At 39.0% G+C, this 27,586-nt stretch overlaps 2 protein-coding genes and 1 long non-coding RNA gene across 19 annotated transcripts in view; 1 reads left to right on the top strand and 2 right to left on the bottom strand.

The window, feature by feature from the left end:
- Positions 1 to 11,098: 11,098 nt before the first annotated feature.
- Positions 11,099 to 14,591, bottom strand: LOC146397772 (uncharacterized). The gene is made up of 2 exons (XR_014824961.1): positions 14,534 to 14,591; positions 11,099 to 14,440 (listed from the first exon to the last, which is right to left on the bottom strand). It is a non-coding gene; the product is annotated as an uncharacterized LOC146397772 (long non-coding RNA).
- A 285-nt stretch (positions 14,592 to 14,876) lies between these two features.
- CMSS1 (cms1 ribosomal small subunit homolog) overlaps positions 14,877 to 27,586 on the top strand; it is a 395,732-nt gene continuing 383,022 nt past the window's right edge. For all 17 annotated transcript variants that reach the window (XR_014824952.1, XR_014824953.1, XR_014824954.1 and 14 more), the window contains exon 1: positions 14,877 to 15,059. Coding sequence is in view for 3 of the 17 variants with exons in the window: in XM_021071315.2 (XP_020926974.1) it covers positions 14,996 to 15,059 (64 nt within the window). In the remaining 14 variants the exon portion in view is untranslated. The remainder of the gene's footprint in view (positions 15,060 to 27,586) is intronic.
- FILIP1L (filamin A interacting protein 1 like) overlaps positions 21,361 to 27,586 on the bottom strand; it is a 295,463-nt gene continuing 289,237 nt past the window's right edge. The window contains 1 exon segment of the mRNA NM_001444320.1: positions 21,361 to 24,340. Within this exon segment, the coding sequence (NP_001431249.1) occupies positions 24,149 to 24,340 (192 nt within the window). The 3' untranslated portion in view covers positions 21,361 to 24,148.

The raw sequence follows: 27,586 nt of genomic DNA, 5'->3' as shown, positions 1-27,586 counted from the left end.
GACAATCAAGACACAAACCAATGGGACCTAATCAAACTCAAAAGCTTTTGCACAGCAAAGAAACCATTAAGAAAATGAAAAGACAACCCACAGAATGGGAGAAAATCTTTGCCAATAATGCAACAGACAAGGGCCTAATCTCCAAAATACACAAACAACTCACACAACTCAACAACAACAACAAAAAACCAAACAGCACAATTGAAAAATGAGCAGAAGACCTAAATAGACATTTCTCCAAAGAAGACACATTGATGGCCAACAGGCATATGAAAAAATGCTCAATATCACTAATTATTAGAGAAATGCAAATCAAAACTACAATGAGGTACCACCTCACACCAGTCAGAATGGCCATCATTAATGTCAACAAACAAATGCTAGAGAGGGTGTGAAGAAAAAGGTACCTTCCTCTGCCACTGGTGGGAATGTAAATTGGTACAACCACTATGGAAAACAGTATGGAGTTACCTCAGGAAACTAAATATAGAGCTAGTAAATATAGATCCAGCAATTACACTGCTGGGCATATATCTGGACAAAACTTTCACTGACAAAGACACATGCACCCCTGTGTTCACAGCAGCACTATTCACAGTAGTCAAGACACGGAAACAACCTAAATGTCCATTGACAGATGAATGGATTAAGAAGATGTGGTACATATACACAATGGAATATTACATTACTCAGCCATATAGAATACAAACTAATGCCATTTGCAGCAACATAGATGGAGCTAGAGACTCTCATACTAAGTGAAGTAAGCCAGAAAGACAAGAACAATTACCATATGATATCACTTATTTGTGGAATCTAAAATATGGAACAGATGATCCTATCTAAAAATAACAAAAAAGCAAAAAATAGAAACAGATCATGAACAAGAAGAGCAGGCTTGGGGTTCCCAAGTGGGAAAAGGGAGAGAGTTGGATGCATGGACCTTTGGGGGTTTTTGGGATGCAAACTGTTATATATGGAATGGATGGGCAATGTGATCCTACTGTACAGCACAGGGAAATGTTTGTGACTGGGTCACTATGTTGTACAACACACCTTGATGAAACACTGTAAATCAACTATACTTTAATAATAATAATAAATAATAAATAAAATAAAAAAATAAAAAAGTAAATTAGAGTCTATGATTCTTGTGGAGACCTACAATTCACATGCTTCGTTAAAATCACCAAGACCTAAAAATTAATTTTATAATGAGCACAGTCAAGTCAGTTCTCATCTGACAAATGAGCAGCTAGCAGCAATGTTCACATCTGCTCTTCATTCACAGGATGACAGACACAATGGGGAAAGCTGATGGAACACTTACCAGGCTCCAATTGCCTAGTTACTACTAATAGCTGTCTTTCCTCATCAAGGACAACACTGTCCTCATTTGTCCTGCCAAGCCAGAGTCACCAACATAGAACGTGTTAGAAGCAGGCTCTAGGGTCAGACTCAGAGAATGAATCTCAGCTCCTCTATTTATCAGCTGTGATATCTTGAGTCAATTATTTAATATCTCTAAACTTCAACTTTCGCACCCAGAAAACAGTAGGTGATAACTGTCTTCTACACATGGGAATGTGGATGAAGTTGTAGAGTGTGGTATGGAGGGGTAACAGGTGCTACTACTACTGAGTGACAATCATGGCCAAGAATACTTTAAGTATTTTTATGTATTAACTTAATTACTCCTTATAATTTACTGGCTCCATTTCATAGCTGAAGAATCTGAGGCAAAGTAACCTGTCCAAGATCTAATAAATGACAATGCTAACCCAAGTATCTGACTCCAGAGTCCACGCTCTAAGCTATTATACCATATTGCCTAAAGGCAGGAAATAAAAGTTGTCAGCTGCCTAAAAAGCAAACAACTTCCAGTGAGGGTTTGGAATATTAGCTTGCCCCCAAAGAAAGACAGAGAGACTATCTCGGTTATTTCTTAGTCCTTATGAGAGACCAACAGAGACAGCCAGCCACCAAAAGACTACATATTGACAGATGTCATGGTAACATCCTTATCCTTTAGGAAATATGAGGGCAGCTGGCAAATGGGGCTAAAATGGCTAATTTAGCTAATGGCTAAAAACTAATGGGACCAACTCAACACCTATTAGGATGGCTACTAGAAACAAAACAAAATAATACAAAAATTAACAAGTGTAGATGAGGAGGTGAAGAAATTGGAACCCTTGTTGATGGGAAATAAAATTGGGCAGCAGCTATGGAAAACAGTAGGCACGTTCCTCAAAGAATGTAAAATAGAATTATAATATGACCCAACATTTCCAGTTCTGGGTATATATCCAGAAAAATTGAAAGCAGAGACTCCAAACAGTTATTTGTACATTAATGTTCACAGCAACAATATTCACAAGGTCTAAAAGGTAGAAACAACCCAAATGTCCTTTTATGGACAAATGGATAAACAAAATGTGGTATACAATGGAATATTACTCAGCCTTCGAAAAAGAAGGAAATTCTGATACATGCTACAACATGGATGATCCTGGAGAGCATTATGCTAAGAGGAATAAGCCAATGACAAAAGGACAAACACTGTACGATTCCACTTACATGAAATACCTAGAGATGTCAAATTCATAGAAACAGAAAGCAGCAGAGTGATTTCCAGGTGCTGAGGAGAGGCAGGAATGGGAATTACTGCTTAATGGGTACAGGGTTGATGAAGAGCTCTGGATATGGATGGTGGTGATGGTTGCACAACAACGTGAATGTACTTAATGCCGTTAAACTGGAAACTTATAAATAAGATAGTAAATTTTATGTTATGTGTATTTTACAATTTATAAAAATCATATAAAAAATAAAAACTAGAGGGAAAACATCTGTTAATAGGACTAACCCATGGTGTTGGAGGTAATTGGAAATGACCTCTGGTTCACCTACAATATTCACAAAATGGGTAAGGAGTCTAAGCAACATCATTGTGGTGGTCCAGAAACTACAAGTCCCAGCCTCTCCCAGGGAAATTCTGCAAACCACCATGGGGACTGCCACCTACGACACCTCCTCTACTTCAGAGGATATGACCTCCTGGGGAATTTAAGGCCTGGCTGCTGGAGGCCTTCACCCAATGACCCCAAAGGGCAAACTAAAATGAGTTTCCTTCCTTCTACAAGCCTAAGCATTCAATATTCATGTCAATTTTCTGGTTCCAAAGGTAAAGATAAAGATTAGGTGTTCTTCCTCTAAATGAGGGGAACTTTAGAGCTCATACTATCTAAGATATGAACTTTTTTTTAAAGTAAGTTTTACTTTAGCCACTTGACCTCACCAGGCCCTGTGGGGAGAAAAATAGAAAATTCCATAGCAACTCTAGGCAGAGTACCCTGCAGCCCAGAGGGGAAGGAAAGTAAACACTGTTTTTGAAACTTGCAGTTTCCCAAGGAAGAAAGTCTCCCTCTCATAGCCAGAGAAGAAACAACAGTTCCACAGCAGGTTTCTCTTACATCAGAAAAGTGGGTCAGGAATGTTCCTGAGGACAGAGTGGTGATGGTTTGTCTCTGCTCCATGACGTCTGGGGCTACAACTGGAGGGGAATCAACAAGTGGACCCTTAATTATCTGGAAGCATCTTCATTTAGGTCTGCATGTTGCTCCTGGCTGTCAGCAGGGACCTCAGCTGAGCTATGGGCCAGAATACCTACATATGTCATTTCCATGTGGTTTCTCTGCGTGAGCATAACTTGGGCTTTCTCACTGTATCTCACCTGGATTCCCAAGGGAGCAAAGTGGAAATGCAGAGAATTTTTAAGATCTAGCCTCAGATGTCATAGGAAATCCTTTCTACCATATTGTACCATTGCAGGTGAAAGATAACTTGCCCAGATTCACTAAGAGGGAATTGGAAGGAGTGTCAAGGTCACATTATAAGAGGCATATGTGAGACAGGAGACATTGGTGACCATCTTTGGAGAATACAATCTTTGATATATCTACCTGAATGTTCAGTATCTCACCTATAGTGGATATTCACTAGTGGACCCAGACATAGGACACAAAGATCCACACAGTTTTGTCCACTCCCTTAGTTCCCTCTGCATGTCTCTTCCCAGGTCTCTTTGCTACACCTCCCAGGCCTTTGACTCACTCAACCACACAATTCACTATTTCTCAAGACTCTGTATTTCCTTGGCTCAGACTATTTCTCCCTCCAATCAAAGGTGATAACTAAATGTACATCTCAAAGTTCTGTCCGCTAAGATTTTCCTCACCACTGTCCTTTAGAGCCCCTCCCTGAGTGAACTATAGTATAGTAACAGCCTGTTTTCAGCTCTGATAACACATCAAGCCTGAATCAGTCATGAAGATTCTTCTCCAACATCAGGGGCCATAAGAAACGCCTCATGAAAATGTAAGTGTGAGTAAGGAGTACAAGATGTTTGCCACCTGTTCTTGTAAATAATTTATGACTTTTGGACCTGCTTAGATGTGATCCCATGTATAACACTTCTGTTATTCAATGGGTTGTTGCTGTGTGGACCCAACCTTATAAAACCCAGGTCCAGAAGGGCAGCTCTGATAATATAATCATTTGATGTTCCATAGTCAAATGCTCAGTATCATGCCAGTAGGTTTTCTGAACCTACTCTAGAACATTAGAAGGCTGTGCTGTGATTTTCCTTTTAGGTCATGCCAGATTCCACACAGCATCATTAACAACCTAGCACCTTGGGATCTGCCATATCATTATGAGCCAAAGAGAAGAGTAGCTTGTATCACAGCCTGAAACCACTGCTGAGTCCTCTCTTTTATTGACTCTATTCAAAACTTGCAGCTTTTTGACTCATCTGATAGGTGAGAGCAGTACTTTCAAGTGTGGCACAGGCTATCTGTAAAATCTAAACAGGTGTTCCAAATACTGTTTTATATTTCTTGAATAGGTAGTAGGTGGTAAGAGGTGAAAGATGCCGTAACTTTTCCTTTCCTTTGAAGGGGTTACCCAGGTATGCCTCAGATATCCAAGTTTCTAAAAATATGATCATTGTTGCAGGCCCCTGAATATTTATAATTTACCCCTTACCCTTTGGCATGTATGTATGTTACTAGGGCACCCGCAGTACTTGCCATTTCCTACTCCCCAGGACCAATTAATACTATATCATCAATAAAATGGCTTCATGTGATGTTTTGAAGCAGCTTCAAATAATCAAATACAGTCATTTTGAACTATATTATGACAAACATCAGGAGAGTTAGTCAGCCCCGAGAGAATTCATAGGAAAACATCACAGCTTTGAGTGAATATGAACTCAATTTTCCCAAGTGAATGCAAAGTGCTTTTGATCTTTTTTCCTGAAGGGAACTGAACAGAACACATTTGCCAGATCAAAAGCACAAAGCAAGTGCTAGAGGCTGTGTTGATTGGTTCAACCAAAGATACAATACCTGGTATACCCTCTATGCATGAAGATACCACTTGATTAAATTCACAATAGTCCACCATTATCTGCCATGGCCCATCTGGCTTTGGAGGACCATTCTGGTAAACAAAGCTCCCTAAAGATTTTAAATCTTTTAGGTTAGCATTAATCTCTACAATTCCACTAGAATGAGATAATACTTCTTATTTACTGTCTTTGAAAAGCAAGTGGGGTAATGGGAGGCAGTTTCAGGAGCTTCCACTTGACCCTTCCTACCTTAATGGTTCTTAATTCACAGGCCAGAGGAACACTGATCACATTGGATGGTCCTATCAGCTGCTAGGTATATCCATTTCAAGTATGCACTCAGCAACTGGAGAGATGACCATAAGTTGATGGACCCACTGAAGCTACAATGAAACAGATCTGGGCTAGGACTCTGTCACCTGGCCACTATATGTCCCACTCCAGCATGGGGTTATGGTGGCAGTTTGGATTCTCTGTATCAATGTAGTTATCCTGTATCTAACAGCTCTTTAAAGAGCTTGGTATTTATCATTTCTCCAATGTGGGCCTCCAAGGCTCCTCCAGTGAGATAAACTCAAAGAATCTCATTATATCAATGTCAATGGGATAAAAATTACCAGACCTTTATTGCCCTTCCATCCCATTGCAATTGTTACATAATTCAAGAGTTCCTTCTGAGCAACCTGGCCTATTCCTTATCTCCTATTAGGAAAGGTATTTGGCCAACCCCTTAACCCACTTATATAGGGGCATTATAAGTCTCCAGCCAACCAGAAAGTGTATTGTTAAGACCTCTCTTCTCTCCTTTGTCCCTGGGTTATAAAAACAGACAGAACCATGTGCCTGAGGTCAGATTTCCCTGATCATTAGGAAGTCTGCCCACTGTACCGACAGCATTTCTTATCTCAAGAAACTCATCTTTTCACCCTGCTCTATGTCTGGTAATTCTTCTTCCAACCTGAGCATAGACCACAACATCCAGTACACAATTAATCTGAAAAATGGCCATAGTTTCCTTTGGAAAAGATATAAGTACATATTGTATATACTGGTTGTGTTGCAGAGAACTTCCTCAGGGGATCCAGATTTCATTTAATCAATGGACTCTGAGTTTGAGAATTGGCTCTTATCTGGAAATATGTCCAAAAACCATGCTTTTCTATTTTGGCAGTTAAAATGTGCCTTTAGCTCACCAGCTCTTGATTTTGCTGTCATTAGATAAGTCAATAAATACCCTCATTAGCTTTCTATCTATCTTGCCCCTTGGAACACAGGGTGTGTAGAACAGCACAGATCTCCTACATTCCAAGGATCTCTAACCAGTAATTAAATTCACTTGCTTCTGATGATTAAGTGCTGCCAACTACTTTTGCTATTCTGGAATTCTATCATACACATTGACACTAATGCATCTCCTATTGTCACCTCTGACCTGCAAAGGGCAGTCATCACTGAGTCCTCAACTATGTCAGTGCCAACGCACTACTGCAATCTTACAGCTTTAGTGAAAGAACTGTCCTCTGGGCCCTCCCAGGGAAGACAGTAAGCTGGTAGATTCTCTAGTCTCACATAATAAATCCATTCTAAACCCCACTGCTGAGCCTCCTGACCCTTTCCTTAATAATCTGTCAAGGCAGGAGTTCCTGTCGTGGTGCAGTGATTAACGAATCCGACTAAGAACCATGAGGTTGCAGGTTCAGTCCCTGGCCTTGCTCAGTGGGTTAAAGGATCCAGCGTTGCCATGAGCTGTGGTGTAGGTTATAGATGCAGCTTGGATCCCCCGTTGCTGTGGCTCTGATGTAGGCTGGTGGCTACAGCTCCGATTGGACCCCTAGCCTGGGAACCTCCATATGCCGCAGGAGCGGCCTAAGAAATGGCAAAAAGACAAAAAAAAAAAAAAAAAAAAAAATCTGTCAAGGCAGTCCCGAGGTCTCCATCTCATTTACTATAGGTTACCATTGTGTCTAAGCTTCAATATGCCATCCCCAGATGGCAGGTGTGGCCATTAAAAGAAAAAGAGAAAAAAAAACATGAAGAGACAATTAGTGAACCAGAAGTTATATTCAAGGAAATCATCATAAACATAAACACAAAGAAATGAAAAATATGAAAAGTCTAATTAGGATACTGTGATACTGGACAGTGATGGACAATGACCAATGGGGGAAAATAGAGGGTCCCAAAACTGCCCCACAAATACATGGATACTTGTTTTGCTACAGAGCTATCACTGCAAATAACTGGAGAAGATTGAGTGATTAAAAGAATGGTACTAGAACTACTGGTTACCCATGAGAAAAAGTGAAATTGGATCCATTCCAAACCCCATCCACATAAATCAAATCACATGGACTCATTTTAGAGAATAAATTCCAAGGGATCCCTTGGTTTCATGTAGATGTGAGAGATGGTGTATGTTTGGGGTGGGGTATCAGTGGTTATTTGTGGATAAATTTGCTATAAAGATTCACCTGATAAATCAAGAAAAATATACTTGCTCATGGCAACCCACTTGACTCATTTATCTGTCATTTTTCCCTTTAAAATGTTGTCAAATCCCACAGATCTGTTATTTTCCAAACTGGCAGTGCATCAGATCTCCCTAGAATTCTTAAAGTCAATTCTCATGCCTCCTCTAGGACTTACTCAATCAGAACCTCTGGGAGGCAGTGCCCAGAAGTTTGTATTTTTAACAAATCTTTCCAGGAAATTCCACCACACAGCCAAAACTGGGAACCACTGTCCAGGATCATTATTAGGTCCCAGAATTCATTGAGAAAATAGAAGCCACAAGACAGAAATGCTATCAAATTTTTCTGCCATCAAATCTCATCACAATGAAGTAACTTTGCTGGGATCAGATGGTATCTCCTCCCTTGGCTCTGGATCTCCAACTGTTTCCCCTCTGCAAGAATCTGACTCCTGTAATTATCCCCTATCTCCCTTGACTCTTAGCAGGGCATCTTTGTTTAGGAAACACTCTTCTTCCTTACTTCCATGACACAATATTTGCCTGGCTCTTCTCTTCCATCTCTGGCCATTCTTTCCCAGGCTCTTTGGTCTCTCTTTCTCCATCTGATGTCTACAGAGGGAAGGCCCAGTGCCTTAGTCATTTCCAGCTGTCATAAAAATTACCGTAGACTGGGTGGCTAAAAAAAAAAATTTACTTCTCACAATTCTGGAGGCTGGAAGTTCAAGATCATGATACTGGCATGGTTGGGTTCTTGGTAAGTGCCCTCTCCCTAATTTACAGAGTGCCATCTTGCTGTGTCCTTACATGGTAGAAAGAGAGCTAGCTAGCTCTGTAGCCTCTTCTTAAATAGGCCCTAATCTCATTCATAAGGGCTCTACCCTCATTACTTAACTACCTCCTAAAAGTCCCATCTCCAAATATCATTACATTAGGAATAGGGTTTCAATATATGAATACTGGAGGGATACAAACATTCAATCCATTGATCCAGGAACCCTCTTCTCTTCTCAACAGTGTCTCCTTAAGTGATCTCATCCATTACCACTTCTCTTCACTTCCATCTCTACCATCATATTCCAAGCCACTCCTGTCTCACTTGGGTAATTACAACAGCCTCCAACCTGGTCTTCCTGCTTCAACTGTTCCTGCACACCAGCCAGCTGTGAAAATATAAGCAGATCTCTCGGACTAAAAATTTCCCACGGTTTTCCATTTGAAATCCTTACTATGACTGGGAAGCTTTCCCAGATCTGGCCTCTGCTTCCCTTTCCATCCTCCTGTCTTGCCATACTCCCCTATTAACCTTCCCACCCAGGTCTTGATTGCTCTTTCCCTTACATTGCTTTTATCATCTGAAATTATTTATTTATTTATTTATTTATTTATTTATTTATTTATTGTCTGTTTCCACTTGGTCTAAATCAAAATTCATCATTTCACCCCCAAAATGGCAAAGGGAACAAGTAGGTGCTGAGGAGGATAAGAAGTAGAGAATTAAGGGCCAGGACTAGAGTAAGGCAAGCAGGCACCCCTAGCACATTTAATGAGGAGCTCCATCTCAGGTTTGCATAAATACTATCCTGAGAGTGAGTGACTCCTTAAATTTTGCATCCTAGGCCTCTGCTTGCCAGAAGACATATTGAAGCACACACTGATTTACAAATCAGGATGCCAGTACACTGATAAATAGAATAGTTAAATGGATGTCGAACTTAGGCTGGCTAGTTGCTCCAGTCCCAGCCTTGAAAAGAGGACCATGGGGTGTTATTTTCTCTCATCCTTTGATTTCTTACCATCATCTACAATTTGCTAAATCCAAATTTGAAGGCAGAGCTCAGAGGGACATTAGCTTTCTAGGGCACAGAAAGGTAGAGTGTTAAATTGAAAATATCCAATCCAGCACAGCTCTTCATGGAGTTATGATGATTAGAGGAATTAGGATATAAAATTCAGAATTCCTATTGTGGACAGTGGAAACAAATCCACCTAGTATCCATGAGGATGCGGGTTTAATTCCTGGCCTCGCTCAGTGGGTTGGGGATCCAGTGTTGCCATGAGGTGTGGTGTAGATTGCATATGCAGCTCAGATCTGGTGTTGCTGTGGCTGTGGTGTAGGCCAGCAGCTACAGCTCCGATTCAACCCCTAGCCTGGGAACTTCCACGTGCCATGGGTGTGGCCCTAAAAAGCAAAAAAAAAAAAAAAAAAAAAAAAAAGGTATAAAATGCTTAGAGAGCTACCTAGAACCTGTTGCTGCTGCTGTTAATATTTTTTATTGCTCATATGATGTAAAAATTTGAATACATCCTCGGGACTCATGGACTCCCTGAAGTACATTTATAAACTGGGTTCAAGGACTAAGAGTCCCTACTCTGATTGAGCTCTTTTTACTGTATAGTGAACCTTCACAAAAAAGCCTTTAAATTTTTTCCCTCCAATTCAGTCCTTCCCAACCATTTTACATCATAGTATCTATAGAAAATGGCTGTATTTGTATAACACTGGGATAAAGAGATGAGGCTACCCTCATCCTGAAGCAACTGGCCCAGGGGCTCTGCCTACACCAAAGACTGAGGGGGTCAGTATCTTAGCACATCCATGCCAGGTGGAAAGTTCTGCTCAAATCTGTTATCTAACCTGCACAGTAACACCAATTTAGTTTTCCTAAAACAGTATTTCCATCACATCTTTTGCATCTAATGAACAACAGTATCCAGAATTCTTGGTCTGACATTCAATATTAATGCAAGGAGTTGGAAGAGACCTCAGAGATCACACAATTTTTTTGCTTTATTTTACAGATGAGCAAGGTGAAGCCCAGCAAAGTTAAATGACTTGTCCAAGACAATACTGACAAGGTTAAGTTTAAGTACCATCTCCTTTATGAAAGCGTTTCAGTTTACCCCACTGAAAGTGAATGCTTTCTCCTCTAAATTCTCACAAAATTCATTCAGAAACTGTATAAGGAAAAGGAGCAGATAAAGACTGAGCATTTTCAGCCATGCTGGATGAGGTAATCAGATACTAGGATGCAGGATTTTATAACAGATTGATTTACCAAGTGGGATGCCAATTCACTGACAAATATAACAGTTAAATGGATGTACAACTTAGGATAACTAATCAATATAATCTGAAGTAGCACACTTTTAAGGACCAGATAATAAATACATGAGGTCACATACAATCTCTGTTGCATATTTCTATTCTCTTTTCTTTTTGTTGTTGGTCTATTTCATTTTTGTTTTGTTTTTACAATGCTTTGAAAATGTAAAAAATATTCTTAGTTCACCACGAATAAGGTTGCATGGATTGCATTTGGGTGGGGGCCTTAGTTTGCTGAGCCTTAATATCTGTTGCCAGAAGGAAATCTGACTTAGGAAACAAAGTAGGTTATTAGAAGGCTGTTTGGTGAATAAAACAGAGTAAAAGGAGTTCGATTTCTGACAGGTTATCAATATCCTGTGAATGTCTACTCTGCGCCATGTCCTATCCTTGGTCTTGGAGCCATGGTAGTGAATAAGCGATGCAATTACAGTTCTCAAGGTGATGGGGGAGTGGGTGTGTGATGAGAGATGATTGAAACATTTTAAACAGGGTAGTTTCATTATGATTCTGACTGCTATGAGGAAGCAAGACTGAGGCGGGACAAGAAAAGAAGAGGAGATACTGCCGAGAACCTTATTACAGTGGTCCAAGGAAGAGACGACTAATTCAGACCTAGGCTGCAGTGAGGGAAGTGATGGGAAGGATGGTTAGATTTGGGATATATTTTGGAGATAGATCCAACCAGATTTATCAGTGAATCAGATGAGAACACAACCAGGATGAGAGTGCTGGCACTTGCTGATTTTGAGGGAGGACAGAAAAACATAAAAGTGGGGGATACATGGCCAAGAAGAAGGCTGATCTTGGGATGAGGTCAGGGGCAGTGGGAAAGTGAACTCACCTGGGAAAAGTATTAGGACTGTCTGGCATCTTTGAGTGTCATTTGAGATAAAGGGTCATCAAGTGGCATTCTTAGTGGGTTCTTAATGAATAGTACCTAATGTAACTTAACTGAAAATTTATCTTTTGTATAAATGGATCTTTTCCCTTTATTTTATTTTATTGCATTTTTTAGCGCCGCACCTGCGGCATATGGACGTTCCCAGGCTAGGGGTCAAATCGGAGAAGCAGCTGTCAGCCTACGCCATAGCTATAGCTATAGCGACATGGGATCTGAGCTGCCGTGTCTGCAACCTACACCACAGCTCATGGCAATGGTGGAACCTTAATCCACTGAGCAGGGCCAGGAATTGAACCTGCCTCCTCATGAATACTAGTTCATTACCGCTGAGGCACGATAGGAAATCCCTTTATTTTAAATTATACAAATAAATGTTATTGGATACCACAAAAATACATTAACATACCTATAAGTTATAAAGCATATTTAAATGTACATCCACTCTATCTGAATTATACCTTTACCAATAATTTATTTACCTTTGTTCTTTCTAATCCCATCTCCCTTAACACTCCTCTCCCCCACCAATCCATATCCTGAATTTTATGCTTACCATTTTCTTACCTTAAAACAATATATGTATTTTTTTGCCTAAACAATTTTAGTTTTCCTTATACTTGAACTTTATAAAATAGTATCGGGGCCTTGAGTTTTTTAAATTAACCATTACATTTCCAAAATATATCCATGTTATTACGTGTGTTCATTCATTTACACTGCTTAATTGTGTGGCTATACAATAATTTAGTTATCCATTTTCCTATATAAAACATTTGGTTTGTTCCCACTTTTTTGCTATTATTAAAATTGTTGCTGTGAATATTCTTTTATAGTTTCTTGGCACACAAATGCAAAAGTTTCCCAAATGTACATAGTTAGGAGTGAAAATTGCTGGATAATAAGGTGTGTATGTTGACCTTTAGAGGATTTTGCCATATTGCTTTTCTAAGTGGCTGTACCAATTTACACTCAAGGCAGTAATGTTTAAGAATTCCCATTGATGAACATACTCTCCAGAATTTGGTACTGCCAGACTTCTTAATTGTGTCAATTTGCCGAATGACAAACAGCATCTCATTGTAGTCTTTTTTGCATTTCTCAGATTAATAATGACACAGAGCATCTTTTCATATTCTTATCCGTCATAGCACTTCCTCTTTCACATCGGTATTTATCTAACTTTTCAATCAACCATTATAATCTTCTGCCATTTACATTTCCTCCTGAAATACACATTACTTTCAACGGTTACAGATTATTTAACATTTGCCACATTTACATCTAACATTTTCCCTTTTAGGGCACTTATGGCATACCAATAAAGTCTAATTAGTAATGCATTTATAAGTCACATATTGGGTGGCTTTGGGGCAGTTTTCAACATATGAATCCTCATCAGATTAAGAGTTCTGGTCCTATCATTAATGAAGATGTAGCCTTATCATTAGTTTAGACCTTTATTCTTACAAGCTGAATCTCCTCTACTGAAGTTGATGACATACAGAAGGTGGGATCATATCCACTCATCTTTAGTTTATTTTATTTTCGTCCCATCTGCACCCATGGAAGTTCCCAGGACCAGGGACTGAACCCCTGCCACAGGAGCAATTCAAGCCGCTGCAGCAACAACAGCGAGATCCTTAATCCGTTGGGCCACAAGGGAACTCCTCCATAGTAGGATATGAAGTTCTCTTGTGGCCCAGCAGATTAAGGATCCCGCTGTTTTTTTATTTACTTTTTCCTTTTTACTTCTGCACATATGGAATTTCCCAGGCTAGGGGCTGAATCGAGCTGCAGCTGCCAGCCTACCCAACAGACACAGATCCAGCTTGATGTAAGGTGGGACCCTTAACCCACTGAGAGAGGCCAGGGCTTAACCGGCATACTCATGGATATTATTGGGGAATCCGATGAGCCTCATTTTTTTTTTTTTAAGGGCTGCAGTGTGGCATATGTAAGTTCCCAAGCTAGGGTTCAGATCAGATTTACAGTTGCCAGCCTATGCCACAGCCACAGAAACGCCAGATCCGACAGCTCAGGCAACGCTGGATCCTTAACCCACTGAGTGGGGCCAGGAATCTGACTCGAACCATCATGGACATGAGCCCGGTTCACTTCCATGAGCCAAAAGGGGTACTCCCCCCTACTCATTCTTAAACCAGTATTCCAAGCATCGTGTATTCAATACATTTTTGTATGACTTTCACCTCAGTGTACCAATGCTGTCCTGAAAAGTACCGTCTACATACTTACTTTACAGCTGGCCCTACCACTCGGCACCAAGCGTGTTTTCTCTGCCCATCTCTGCCATTTCAAGTAGTGAGACAAGAACTGTAGGTCTCTTACTTACCTCTACTTGGGCAGAAAAGAGCTCCCTTATTATTCGTTTCACAATGACGGGACGGGGAGCAACAGAACGGGAGGGGGTGGGGAAGTCATCAACTTGTAAAGTTAGGGACTTCTTGGGTGCGACTGTGGGCACGCCCTTCTGGACAAGTCGACATTTTCTTCACTCATATCGTTTGAAAAAAGCATTACCTTTATCTACAACAAAGGTCCAAAATTCATGGTCATGAGTTGTGCACATTTCCTAAAAGCAAACAATACAAACACACGGATGTCCCAATACCCACACACCAACGAAAACACATCCACGTGCTCCGGCCTTCTCCCGCGCCTCAACTTCTTTGAAACCTAACTGAGAAAAATTATCTTAGCATTCCGTCTCACACTTTCGACAATATCCATTCAGCAAAAATAAAATTTAAACAAAAAGTTCTAAAAGAAGCATTTAAACGGATGATAAAACTTCCTTTGTTTACATACCTTCTTTTCTTTTTGCTTTTGTGGGAGGGGGGTTATTTTGAGTCTCCAGACTGAACCCGCCCATGAGCACAAGTAGAAACTGCGACGAGTTGGGCGCAGCTGCTGAGGAGGCGGGGCGGAGGTTGTGACGTCATCGCCGCGGGGCGGAGGCGACGGTGCCTGAGGAGAGACTCCGCGTGCTGCAACGCCGGCTGCCTGCCTCTGAGGCGGCGTGAGTCCCAACCAGCAGCTGCTTTTCGCTAGTGGTCCTTCCACGTTGAGTTCTGCGTGAAGATGGCAGACGATCTTGGAGATGAGTGGTGGGAGAACCAGCCAGCAAGAGCAGCCAGCAGCCCAGGTACCCACTGTGCCCGCGTTGCTGCGGGGCCTCCCCCACCCCCCAGCCCTTCTTTGCACTTCAGCCCCCGCCAGCCTCTGGCGGTCGCCGGGTTCTGCCCCGCCGAGGTGCGCACCTCTGAGGGAACACCCTATCGTCACGGAGCAAGTGGTGTGGGAGATTTACTAACACGTGAGACAGACAAGTGTGACAGTAACTCAGACCTGCCTTCCATTTGGGAAAAAACCCTTCCCAAGCAGCTTTTGCTTTTCGTTTTCCTGTTTCTTAATAGATATGACAGTTTTCGCGGAGACAGGGAGTTTAGGCTTAGTGGTTAAGGGTTAATTCCTAGATTAGGTCCAATTTGCTTATGTTCACATCGCGACTCCAGGCCTCTAATACTATTTCGCTTCCTTTTCTTCATCTGTAAAATAAGGATAATAATGGTAATTGCGTAAGATTGTTGCGAAGTTTAAATGAAGATAATACAAATGGTGCACTTTGGCACCATTTGTACGAGGTAAATAAAAACTTTACTTTTTCTTGCTATCATCATCATGTAATTTGGATTATTTGGCCTAAAGGAGACTTAGAGATTCACTTGGACTCTCCCAGTTGAGAGATAAGGAACGTGAAACCTAAAGATGTCAAGTAACCTGACAAGATCCTAAAGCTAGTTGGTGTCAGAAACAAGACTAGAATTCAGTTGATACAATTTGGACAATGTTTATTATTCTATGTGTACTGGCTGCCAATTCAGTGAACATTTTATCCTTGAGTCACCTTAAGTAACTCCTCACCACAGGCTGGCCTTGAACTTTCAAGTCCCATGGCTTAATGTACAGTTTTTGTTTTTTAAATCATCCTTCAAAGTTGGCCTCTTTCCTTATTAGATTATAATATTTATTAGAACAAAGCAAAAACCTGATCATGTCTGTAAAGTCCACAGGACTGTGCACATGATTGACAGTTGATACATATTTGCTGCAAACGTTAGTCTTGAAATATGAGTTGAGAAATATCCATTAAAGACAAAATTCTGCTACAGCATTGTTTCCAGAAGGGCAGGCTTCAGGTACAGACTAAGCAAATGTCTTTTTTTTAAATGTTGCCAGTGTGATACTTCCTTGATTAAACTTCCTCTTTGTTGCTCTGTTTCTAGCAAATGTATGCTTCTTCTTGAAGGTACAAATGCCTTTCTTTTAAGGCTGTGGTATTTCACTTTTACTTTAATAACCTCTGCCCCCTGTAACTAAGGTGTTAAAAGCTGTATTTTATGGTATGATTCAAGGATAGAGGCCAATTAAGAAATAGTTGAGAAGTTCCTGTCGTGGCTCAGTGATTAATGAGTCCAACTAGGAACCCTGAGGTTTCGGGTTTGATCCCTGGCCTTGCTCAGTGGGTTAAGGATCCAGCGTTGCCGTGAGCTGTGTTGTAGGTTGCAGACTTGGATCAGATCCCAAATTGCCGTGGCTGTGGCGTTGGCTCCCATTGGACCTCTAGCCTGGTAACCTCCATATGCTGCAGGTGCAGCCCTAGAAAAGACCAAAAAAAAAAAAAAAAAGAAAGAAAGAAATAGTTGAATTCCCTTTGAGTGGTGAAGGGGATCGTGATTCTTGGTCCTAGTTCTGTTTCTTGCCCCTCACCACCTATATGTCTCTAAAGTTAGTCACCCTTTGGGTAGAAGAAAATGAACATATATTGAGTATGTACAATGTGTCAGATGTTTTCTTAAATATGAATTCATTTTATCTTCATAACATGCTTAAAAGGTAAGGTTACTTTCATTTTTATAATGAGAAACAGAAAATTTAATGTACTTAGGAACATACAGCAAGGGAGAGATCTGGGAAGAGGATAGTAAAGTGCACCTGACTTTCGAAGTCACACTTTTCCCATTATTACTATGTGGCTTCTCTGGTCCTCAGTATCATAATCTGTAAAATGAGGGATCCTTAGAGATCATCTTTTTAAGGATTTTACCAACCTACGGTTTTAAACATTGAATCTAGTTAGAATGATAAAGTGCTACAGCCTTTTTCATCTAAGTTGCCGGAATTCCCATCAAGATATGTTGGAGTCCCCAGGTTCACCCTACTTCTTGGGTTCATTCTAGTTGTAAGACTGAGCTTTGAAAATTGCTAACATTAAATTTATTGAGGGGTTTTGCTTTGTTAACTCCTTTGAAGGTAGGTGAGTACATACACTTCCTTGAGATCTGCTTGATTGATTATTTACTTGGTGATTTGTCTAACCTATATAACCTCTCGAATTTGGAAGAAATCACAGTTGTACCAATTCATGTTTTCTGATTCTACTTAGGTTAATGGGGAAAGATCAGCTAAAATATGTGAATTATATTTTGTTTTGAAAGTCAAAGGAGAAATAGTGCCTTACATCAGAGAAGGGAAAAATCATTGTAGTAATGCCTTTATTCCTGTTGCCTGCTATGCTACCTGCTTATAGGTAAAAAATTTTTCCTTATCACCTGTTCCCAGTACATGCTTATGGTGGCAAGGTGATGGAGCATTTTAGTCATTTATTCAACAGTCTACATCTTTCTACAACAAAGGCCTGACATTTGTAGTTATAAATTCTTGTACCAATTTTCTAAGGATAAACTATACAAATACATGGATGACCAAACACTGACACACTGGGTATGACACTTATCCAGCTTTTTTTGTCAGGAAAATGAACTATGTTTTGGCTGTTTTCATGACTTTTTAGATGTGGTATGTAACTTAGAAACCAGTTACATAAAGGTTTACTCTTTATGTAAACTCTAAAGGTTTACTCTTATTCTACATGTGACCCTTTTGTACATATCTGTGGCTTTTCAAGACTTATAGTTTTTCTACAGGCATTTCTTACTTTATTGCACTTCACTTTATTGTGCTTCGCAGATACTGTTTTTTTTTTTTTTTTTTTTTTTTTTTTTTTAACAAATTAAAGGTCTGGCGTCCCCGTCGTGGCGAAGTCATTAACGAATCTGACTAGGAACCATGAGGTTTCGGGTTCTACCCCAGCCTCGCTCAGTGGGTTAAGGATCCGGTGTTGCCGTGAGCTGTGGTGTAGGTTACAGACGCAGCTCGGATCCCGAGTTGCTGTGGCTCTGGTGTAGGCCAGCGTCTATAGCTCTGATTAGACCCCTAGCCTGGGAAGCAGCTCAAGAAATAGCAAAAAGACAAAAGAAACAAACAAATTGAAGGTCTGTGGTGACCCTCTTGGTTAGTATTTTTTAGCAATAAATTATTTTTTAATTAAGGTATGTACTCTTTTTATGTGTAGTGCTATTACACACTCAATAGAGTACAATATAGTGTAAATATAACTTTTTTGTGTGTGCATTGGGAAACCAAAAAATTCATGTGACTTGTTTTATTGTGGTATTCGCTTTATTGATAGTGGTCTGAAATGGAGCCAAACCAAAAAATCTCTGAGATATACCTGTACTAGAATCCTACATTTTACGGGAGCCCAAAATGGACCTGGTACTTAGTTGGTGTTTGATAGATATTAGCTGAATGAGTAAATGCATGCTTCAGGGCTTTTGGTGTCATATACATAGGTAGACATAATTTCTCATCCCATCCAGATACCATTCTTCAAAACTCTGAGCCTCTACTTCTTTTGAGGGTTTTCATACGCTTTCCAAACTTATTCTAAATCATTGGTGCCATCTTTTCCAAGCATCTAACTAGAAAACTGAAGTGTGACGATACTTTTGTGTATAGCGCAGGGAGACTGCCGGTCACAATAGTAATTTGTATTTGTAGAGTGGTGATTCTGTTTTGATTGCTTTTCGTGCATTGGCTCATTTAATCTTCACAGGTACACCATGATATAGTTACTATTATCCCTAGTTTATAGATGAGAAAATTGAGGCACTAAGTGGTTAAGTGATTTGCCCAATATTATTCAGTTGATAAGTGGAGAAGCTGATTCATAGATAGACAATCAGAAACTAGTCTCTGCACTTTCTCCAAGTTAATTATTCTAATTATTAGTGATAGGAATCTTATCTCTAAAATAACAGTCCGTGGAATTCCTTGGTGGCATGGTGGTTAAGGACTTGGTGTTGTCCTGCTGTGGCTCAGTTTCAAACTCTGGCCCCAGGAACTTTTGCATGCCATAAACAAACAAACAAATAAGTAACAAATGCTTTATCAATTTAAAGAAGCTCAAAGTTTATTTTTTTATATTACTCAATGAATTTATTACATTTATAGTTGTACAATGATCATCACAACCCAGTTTTATAACATTTCCATCCCAAACCCCCAGCATCCCCCCACCCCTCAACTTCTCTCCTTTGGAAACCAAAAGTTAAAGGCTCAAAGTTTAGAAACCTTTTATTTATATACATCGTTGTTATCAAATTGTTTATTAACCCTTTGTCTCCCAAAGCATACTCTTCTAAAGAACATTGATTACTTTGAGACACAGATAAGTAGGTTGTAGCACTGGACTTTGAGAATAGTCTATAGCACTAATTTTACCTATAGGCAGCCATGTATAGTAGATGTTGTAAATCGTTGCCTCTACATATAAAATTTAACTTGGAATATTTACAGTAGATGTTTATAACATACAACAAGAGGTCAACTTCAGAGCATGTCATTTTCAAAATCATTTATTGAGGTCTCATGCTTGGCCCTATTTCAGGCCCTGTAGTGAAATTAGAGGGAAAACATAATCTGCTTACATTAAAGGGTGTATACATTGATGTGGTTCATTCAAAATGGAAGTAATATTATCTCAAGACAGATGTTTAAAAGCAAAAAACAAAGTTAGGATAAATTTTAAAAGATGAGAGGAAGGAAAGAAGAGAAAGTGTACACAACATTTTTGTTCTCTACTTGAAGGCTGTGTAACAAAAGGCCTAAGTTTTGCTTTATACAATTTCTATGATTCTTGCAAATGATTAAACAAGTGGTTCTTGACAGCAATTATGAATGTATAAAGGACACATTTACACCTCTTTCTCCAAATAACATGTCTTGAAAAATGCCAGGAATTTGTAAGGCATAGAAATACTTCCATTTCCCCTACTCAGATTCAACAGTTATACACTACATTATATTGTGGCACAAATAAATCCTTTGACCTGTTTTTATCTGACGTTCTTTAGTTGAACACTAGTGCATTCATAGAATTATATACATTTTACTAAATATATCAACAAACAGCTCGAAATATAGTTTCCCCATTTTCATCAGCTTTCATAGAATTCTTAACTGCATTCTTACATTGCTTTTAAAAATCAGTTAATTAAGCTCTTCTTAAGTTCTTATTCTTGAGTTCCTTGTTATCAGTCTAGTTCACAGTAGGCCAGAGGTCAGGAAACTTATTTGTGAAAAGCCAGATAGTAAATATTTTAGGCTATGTTGGCTAGTCTGTGTCACAACTATTCACTCAGCTCTGCTGTTATTGCATAAAAACAATCACATAATAAATATGTAAGCAAATGAGTGTGGCTGTGTTCCAATAGAACTTATATACATAATGAAATTTGAATTTTCATGTAATATTCATATTTCACAAAATATTCTTTTGGCTTTTTTTTCTATTTAAAAATGTAAAACCATTCTTAACTTCCAGGACATACAGAAAGACTGGGCCAGACTCAGTGTCAGACCTCAAGTGTTATGTCCCATGTCCTCAAAAGCAGGAATTTGAAAAACACCCCTGAGAGAATTACTCTATTATATCAACTACTTCATTACTCGTCCATAATTATCATATATTAGATCAGCCCATTCATCCTGAAATCAGATACTTTATTCTAAAAAGCTAAAAGATTAGTTCAGAAGTCATTGAAGCTAATAAAGGAATGAGGAAAGACTCCAGCATACCATACAAGTATCAGGTTATTAAAGTTTTTGTTACAGTTTGAATGTGTTTTTATTCACTTAGATTTTTATCTGTTTCCTTTTAAAAATTAACTGAATGAAATCACTAGAATTATTAGGATAGCTTCTTTTATTCTTCTCGTTCTTCGGAGGGACCACATTTCTGCAGAAGCAGGGTTATGCTTAGGAAGCAAATTCTTTATGTTTTGGTTGTGTTATATAGGTCAAACAGCATTTTTCTAAACTTAAAATAGTATTTCCAATTCTAAATTGTTTATGTATTTTTAATGGTATAATATATTGATTTAAAATAAGCATGATTTTTGGTTAGTAATCCTTTTGTTAGACTAGATTTTGTTAAAGGCTTTTGTCTTAGTGGAATTAGAACTGTATTACCATTTAAAGATGGGTTTCTGCTCCTTGCCATAGAAGTGTTGCTATTTTCCTATACTTTTTTTTTTTTAGTTCTTTGTACAGTATCTTGTCCCTCTTATCTTGCTTACTCTTGAACTTGTGCTGGCTTGGCATGAAAATGTACTTTAGGAAGTCTCCTAACATAGGAGAAAGCAATTTTGAAAACATGCAACATATTTTGTGCTTATCTTCAAGGTAAAACATTTCCAGGGCTTTGTGTTTTTCTTGGAGTATTGCTGGTGCCTGTTTTTCCTCTTTTGTTTCATGATTTTTTCAGTCTGTTTGGTTTCCACCCCAGGTGGTTCAGTGTTTTTTCTTTTCATCAGCATAATTATCAGTGTTAAGTGTTACCCAGCATGAATGCTTTTCCTTATCCTATCATATACCATTGCTGTCTCTTAGCACATTTTCTCACTTTTGTCTTGACTGAATGGCCCTTCTCTCCCTCATTCTCTGTTCACTTAAGATTACCTGCTAATATCAGGCACAGCCCTAAGCACCTTACACATTTTCCCACTGCACCATCCACCTGTTACTGTCCTACTGCCCTGTATTTCCCTCTGAACTGTCTCTCTTGTGTTATTTTTGTGTCAGAGCATCATCATCTTCTTTTCTTTTTCTTTTTAGGGTGAAACCCACGGCATATGGAAGTTCCCAGGCTAGGGGGCGAATCGGAGCTGTAGCTGCTGGCCTGTGCCATAACGACAGCACAGCAGTATGTGATCCGACAGCTCATGGCAATGCCGGATCCCCAAACCACTGAGTAGGGCCAGGGATCAAACCTGCATCCTCACGGATACTAATTGGATTCATTTCTGCTGCACCACAATGGGAACTTCTGATCATCTTCTTTTGTAGTCTGCTCTTTCCATTATTCTCTTACTGCTTTCCTTTAACTTAGACTTTTCCACTTTGGGGTTTTTTGTTTTTGTTTTTGTTTTTCTGTTTATTGCTGCATCTGAAGCATATGGAAGTTCCCATGCTAGGGGTCAAATTGGAGCTGCAGCTGAGGCCTACACCACAGCCATGCCAACACCAGATCTAAGCCACATCTGTGACTTAAACTTACGGTAACACCGAGTCCTTAACCCACTGACTGAGGCCGGGAATCAAACCCACATCCTCATGGAGACAACATCGGGTCTTTAATCTGCTGAGCCACAAGGGGAACTCCCACTTTGGGTTTTTATTTCACCCAGTCTTCCTACATTCTCCCTCTTCCACTTATCTGCTGAGACTGCTGCACATCATTCCTCTCTTTGGTTTGCATTGATAGCTCAATACTACCCAGATTCCCAGTTCCTTCTTCTCCTCCTTGACATTGAAGTGGGTCCCAGGGACATTTGTATAGTGGCATCAGTGCATTGAAGCTAGCTTGCCTGGATGAATGTGGAGAATGGCAGTTCCCTTGTTCCTGCCCTGCTGACTCCATCCCAGGACAGCCAGCTAAAGCACTGTCCCTAGCGAGGAGCATTTCCTCTAGGATTTTGCCTCCAGTTCTTGGTGCAAAATCACAGAAAACATTGAGTCATGCTCTTTGTAGACTTTTTTTTTTTTCCCTCGCTGAATCTTTGTGAGATATAACTGTCTCTTATGTCAAAAATACCGTATCTTAAAATGTCATTGTGTTACTCTGTCTACACTAGATTACAGACACAGCTTTCTCTTGATTCAGTGAGTTTTTAGTGTGATGAAAAGAACTGCTTTAGCTTACTGCCAGGGGACTAAACCCCACCTTGGAGATGACTGAATTCAGTTTTTTTCTGTTGGACATACTCATGGATTATCAGGACTGGAAGGGACCTGAAGAATTATTTAGCTCTTCGGTTTTGCATACTAGAAACTCAAGGCATAGACTAATGCTCAATGTCAAATGAGTGAAAAGCTTGGATTAGAATTTGAGTTTCCTGATCCCAAGCTTTTGTTGAATCAACTGATTTTTCTGTAGCATTGATTCAGGGAAGAGATATGATTAAAGAATGCTGTATGTGGTGATAATTATTGTCTTTTTTTAAAAATTCAAGACAGTGATCTCATAATGAAATCTCAAAGATTTCATTATTAGTGACCTTTGATTCTCAAGTGTCCTGATTACTATAGAAAAGCAGCAATATCAATCTAATATGGTTTGTTTTACAAGCCTAGCAATGAGATTCCATTGCTAGTAGATACAGGAGGGGCAACCTCCTAGGAAAAATGGGACAGAAGACTGAGTGCCAGCAGCCAAACTTGCACCAGCGATTATCAGGTAGGCCATGCAAAGGATGTGTTTAGCTATTACTCACTCTTGTTGTTTCTTTTCTACTTATAACTAAGATACCAATCTCCTCCTCACCCCTGTCCATAAAGAAGTCATATTTTTAGAACTTAACATATGATTTTAATCGTCCTTCAATTTTGACGAGAGTCATCTTTCTTGAAGCAGATTAGGAATTCTTGCTATTATATCTTCTTGGCAAAGTTCTATAAAATGAAGAATTACTTCTAGGTTTACCAGAAAACTATCTAATGAATTCAGTCCTATCCCAGGCTAATGGTAGGTAGTCCAGCCTTGGGTTGGATTACAAGGAGGATGTGGAATTGGGAGGATTTGGAGTATATGTCTGGGCCGGTGATGGTATATATAAGCATATACATATATAGGTAAAATAATTGTAGATGTGCTAGTCTTTCAGGATGATATTCACCAGGTCCAGGAACCTGTGAGTGAACCATTTGTCTGTTTGCTGCTTCATCATTTCCTGGAGAGATAGCCCTTCCTCTTTATCCTTCCGCACTGGTAATTCCAGCTTTCCAGATATTTCTGTAGGTGAGTGTATCCTGGCAGTGCATTGGCATGACTTACCTTTTCCCTCCCATGTGGAGGAAAGTATTAGAAGTGACAGTCCTTATGATGTGTAGTTTCCCACAGCCAGTATGGTGAATAGTCTTATCCATAGGCCTTTGAAGAACCTTAGGGGAAAGCTTAGTGATGCCTGTAGATTTTGGCTTAGGGATCCGTGTTGGGGTTCTCTGTTTGCATGCCTCCTTGATCTTGAATTAAACAGAAAAACAAAAAGTAATTAATGGTACAGTTGGTGGAGAAGCAGGCATTGTTTAGGACACAGAGACAGCTTGGCGATTTTGGCTTTGTTGAAAACGCTAGGTTCCAGGAACACATCAGAATAAAGATTGTCAAATTGAAGAAAAAATTTCAGTAAAGCAGTTCTGCCAACATGAGTTAAGTTTATGCTGTGTGCAAGGCCCTCAAGTGTAGATAATATTAGATACAAAGATATATAGGTTATGTTTCTTGCTTTTGGGCAGTTATAGTATAGTGGGTGATAATATCAAAAGGTCATGAAATTTCCAGAGAAAGATTAATTTCAACTAAGGGGTCTAAGAGAGCTTCATAAAAGTAGCATTTGACTTGGGCCTCAAAAGACTTTTACAGTTTTTAACAGCAGTAATTGGAGAGCATTCCAGAGTAAAGGAATACTTTTGGCAATGTCCCTAAGGTAGGAAATTGGATACAAGATGGAGTGACTTCAAATTAGGTTGTGTTTGAGAAGCAGAATGGGAGTGTAGACTAGATATCAAAAATTATACCTGATTCTGTAGATAGTGTATGTATGTAGTGGGGGAATAGTAAGGACATAGGTTAGCAAAGACACATTATGGAAGTAGAAATGTATTAATATTTAATAGTTAACATACGAGGCTTGAGAGAGGAATCACAGATGGGTTGAATGATTTGGACTGGGAAAGTGGGTTTTGGTGTATAAAGGAGTAAAGGCTTGATTTAGTTCATATTTGCTTAGAAATACACTCTTATTTTCTTTTATTTGGGAAGAACACTCCTTGAATATGAATACTCCTTGGTAAAGAGATGGGGACAATGTCTCAGCTAATAACTATAGCTCTCTCATAATCCACAATGATGGTGATGATGACTTCCTCTTTTATTGCATCATCCTTTTCTTGCTATGAACTCAAAGACAGAAATCTTTTAAAAATGCATTGTAGTGTTCACCATAGATTTGTAATATCGCTTTTCATGGAAACCTTTCTTATGTTGTTTTTCATTCTATAGAAATTTGTTTCCACATTTTATTGTACTGATAAAGTACAATAAAGTAAATACTACACAGCCCTGGCTAAAAATATGAGTCCTTCAATTAAGGCTAAACTATATGGGGAATATGCTTCCTTTTGGTACAGTCAGCCTTCTCTATGCCTAGGCACTAGTTGAGTTTTGAGGCTTTAGTGTTCTTACTGATTTTTTTTTTTTTTTTTGGTACTTAATCCTAAATATAGCAAATGAAATGTTGATACTCCGATATCATTCTCCTTCCAGGAGAGAATCAGAGATTCAGGCTCTTCATTTTAGCATTATTTTAACAATGAAAAATGGACACAGTTTAAGACTCTAATAAGCCAGATAGAGTAAGTGAATTATACTATAATCACATGAAAATATTATGCTATCTTTAAATAATGATGCTTTTGAAAATATAGGGAAATAATTAGAAATGTTAAAAGCAGGCTTTAAAACTGTATACTTGCTTTAACTATGTATCTTTGAACAGAAAATACTAGAAAAAAAAATACACCAGTGCTATCAGTGGTTAACTCTGGTTAGTAAAGTTATAGATGCTTTTTTTTTTTCTTATATCTTCTATATTCTCTACTTTCTGTAATAAGTATTCAGTTTTTAAAAGCAACACTAAGTTATATTAAGGCATAAAAAAAGAAAGGAAATGCTTCAGAGACCAGAACATTTCTGTAAACATCGACCATATTCTTCAAACCATGAATAGCAGCTGCAGTTGAAATCATAATACAAGTCAGCTGATCTTATAACCATAGCATTGATAATACACTTTCCAAGATAGATTTCAGTGATGTCCTTTAACTTTGTCAAGATTTAGGTTGGTTGTCCTATTTAGTGTACAAAAATCTATGTTGGGAGCCTACTTAAATTGTCGATCCCTGGGCTTTTCCTCTAGAATCTATATTCACTTTCTATGGAGGCATCCAGGAATTCACATATTTAATAAACCTCAGGGTGATTTATCTGATGCATGTGGTCAGCCTAACATACTTTGATAAACACCGCCATAGTCAAACCTCATTTAAATGTAAACGTTGAGTTTTCTTTTCACCTGGAACTCTGACCTGCCTGTATATGGGAGGGTCAACACTGTGGATGGCCAGGGTTTCATGGCCCAGTGGTCTTACATGCCCACCAGGACCACCTGAGGGGCTTAAAACAATGCAGGTGCCTATATCCCATCTCAGAATCTACTGACTCAGATTGTCTAGGAGTGTGATATGAATACCATAGGTTATTACGAACTGAAATCTGTCCAGTAAACTAATTGGTATGGAACGCAGTATTGGCGGGCCTTGTTTATTGTAAGCTGTATTGATATATGTTGGCGAAGACAATATGACTTGAAATGGTGGTCATTGGTAGGGTCAGCTGCCTGAGAGTTACTGGGCTCCCATTGTTTCTACATCTTTGCTGCTGCAATTAATTTTGTGTTTTCTTGATAACTCTTGATTTCACTTTGTAGTTTTTACCTCTAGATGGCAGCAAAGGCTGGTTATATTAGGACAACTGTTATTCCAAAATCTTTAAAAAAAAAAAAAAAGATGCTGTCTTTTTTTCTTGTATGAATTTTATACTTGGACGTGTTTCAGTAAATGAGGTATAGTGCTTTAAAATGTGTCATCTCTTGGAACATTTTTATAGAACATTATGTCAAATAGATTCAAGAAAGTTTTATCCAAATTTGGAGTGCATGGTACAAGAGGAATCCATGCATATGGCTCTTTTAAGACCACACAGTGAATGTTCTACTAAGAGTTGGAGGCTCCTGGGTTTCATCAGAAAGCAGATGTCTTAGAAGATATTTAGCAAGTTGGAAAGCTCATTCATAGAAGAAAAGAATTTTTTTTTTTTTTAATGTTTAAAACTCAGTTCAAAATGGAGATTGGGATTTGGAATGGATTGCAGGTCTGAAAAATGCTGAGTTCAGTGAGGCACAGGCCTTAGTTTTATTTAGGGAACAGTAGAAAGAAAAGGAGTAGTTATTAAATTTTTAAAATGTTAGCTTGTTTTGTCCATAGGTTCTTAAAATAAACTGAGCAATCTTTAAGACTCCCTGGTTCCAGGAAGTCATTAGACGGCAGTGAGCTTTAGTGCCCTCCCCTCAAAAAAAAAAATTACCAAAAAGTAACAATTTTTTATTCAAAATCTTAATTCTGTAACTCAGTTTCTACTTGATCCTTATG

Source organism: Sus scrofa, chromosome 13 (assembly GCF_054392235.1).
Source record: "Sus scrofa isolate SSC_HxYL_T2T_F1_AM1 chromosome 13, Sscrofa_HxYL_maternal_Yorkshire_Landrace_v2.0, whole genome shotgun sequence".
NCBI lineage: Eukaryota > Metazoa > Chordata > Mammalia > Artiodactyla > Suidae > Sus > Sus scrofa.
This window is presented reverse-complemented; position numbering and strand designations above follow the sequence as displayed.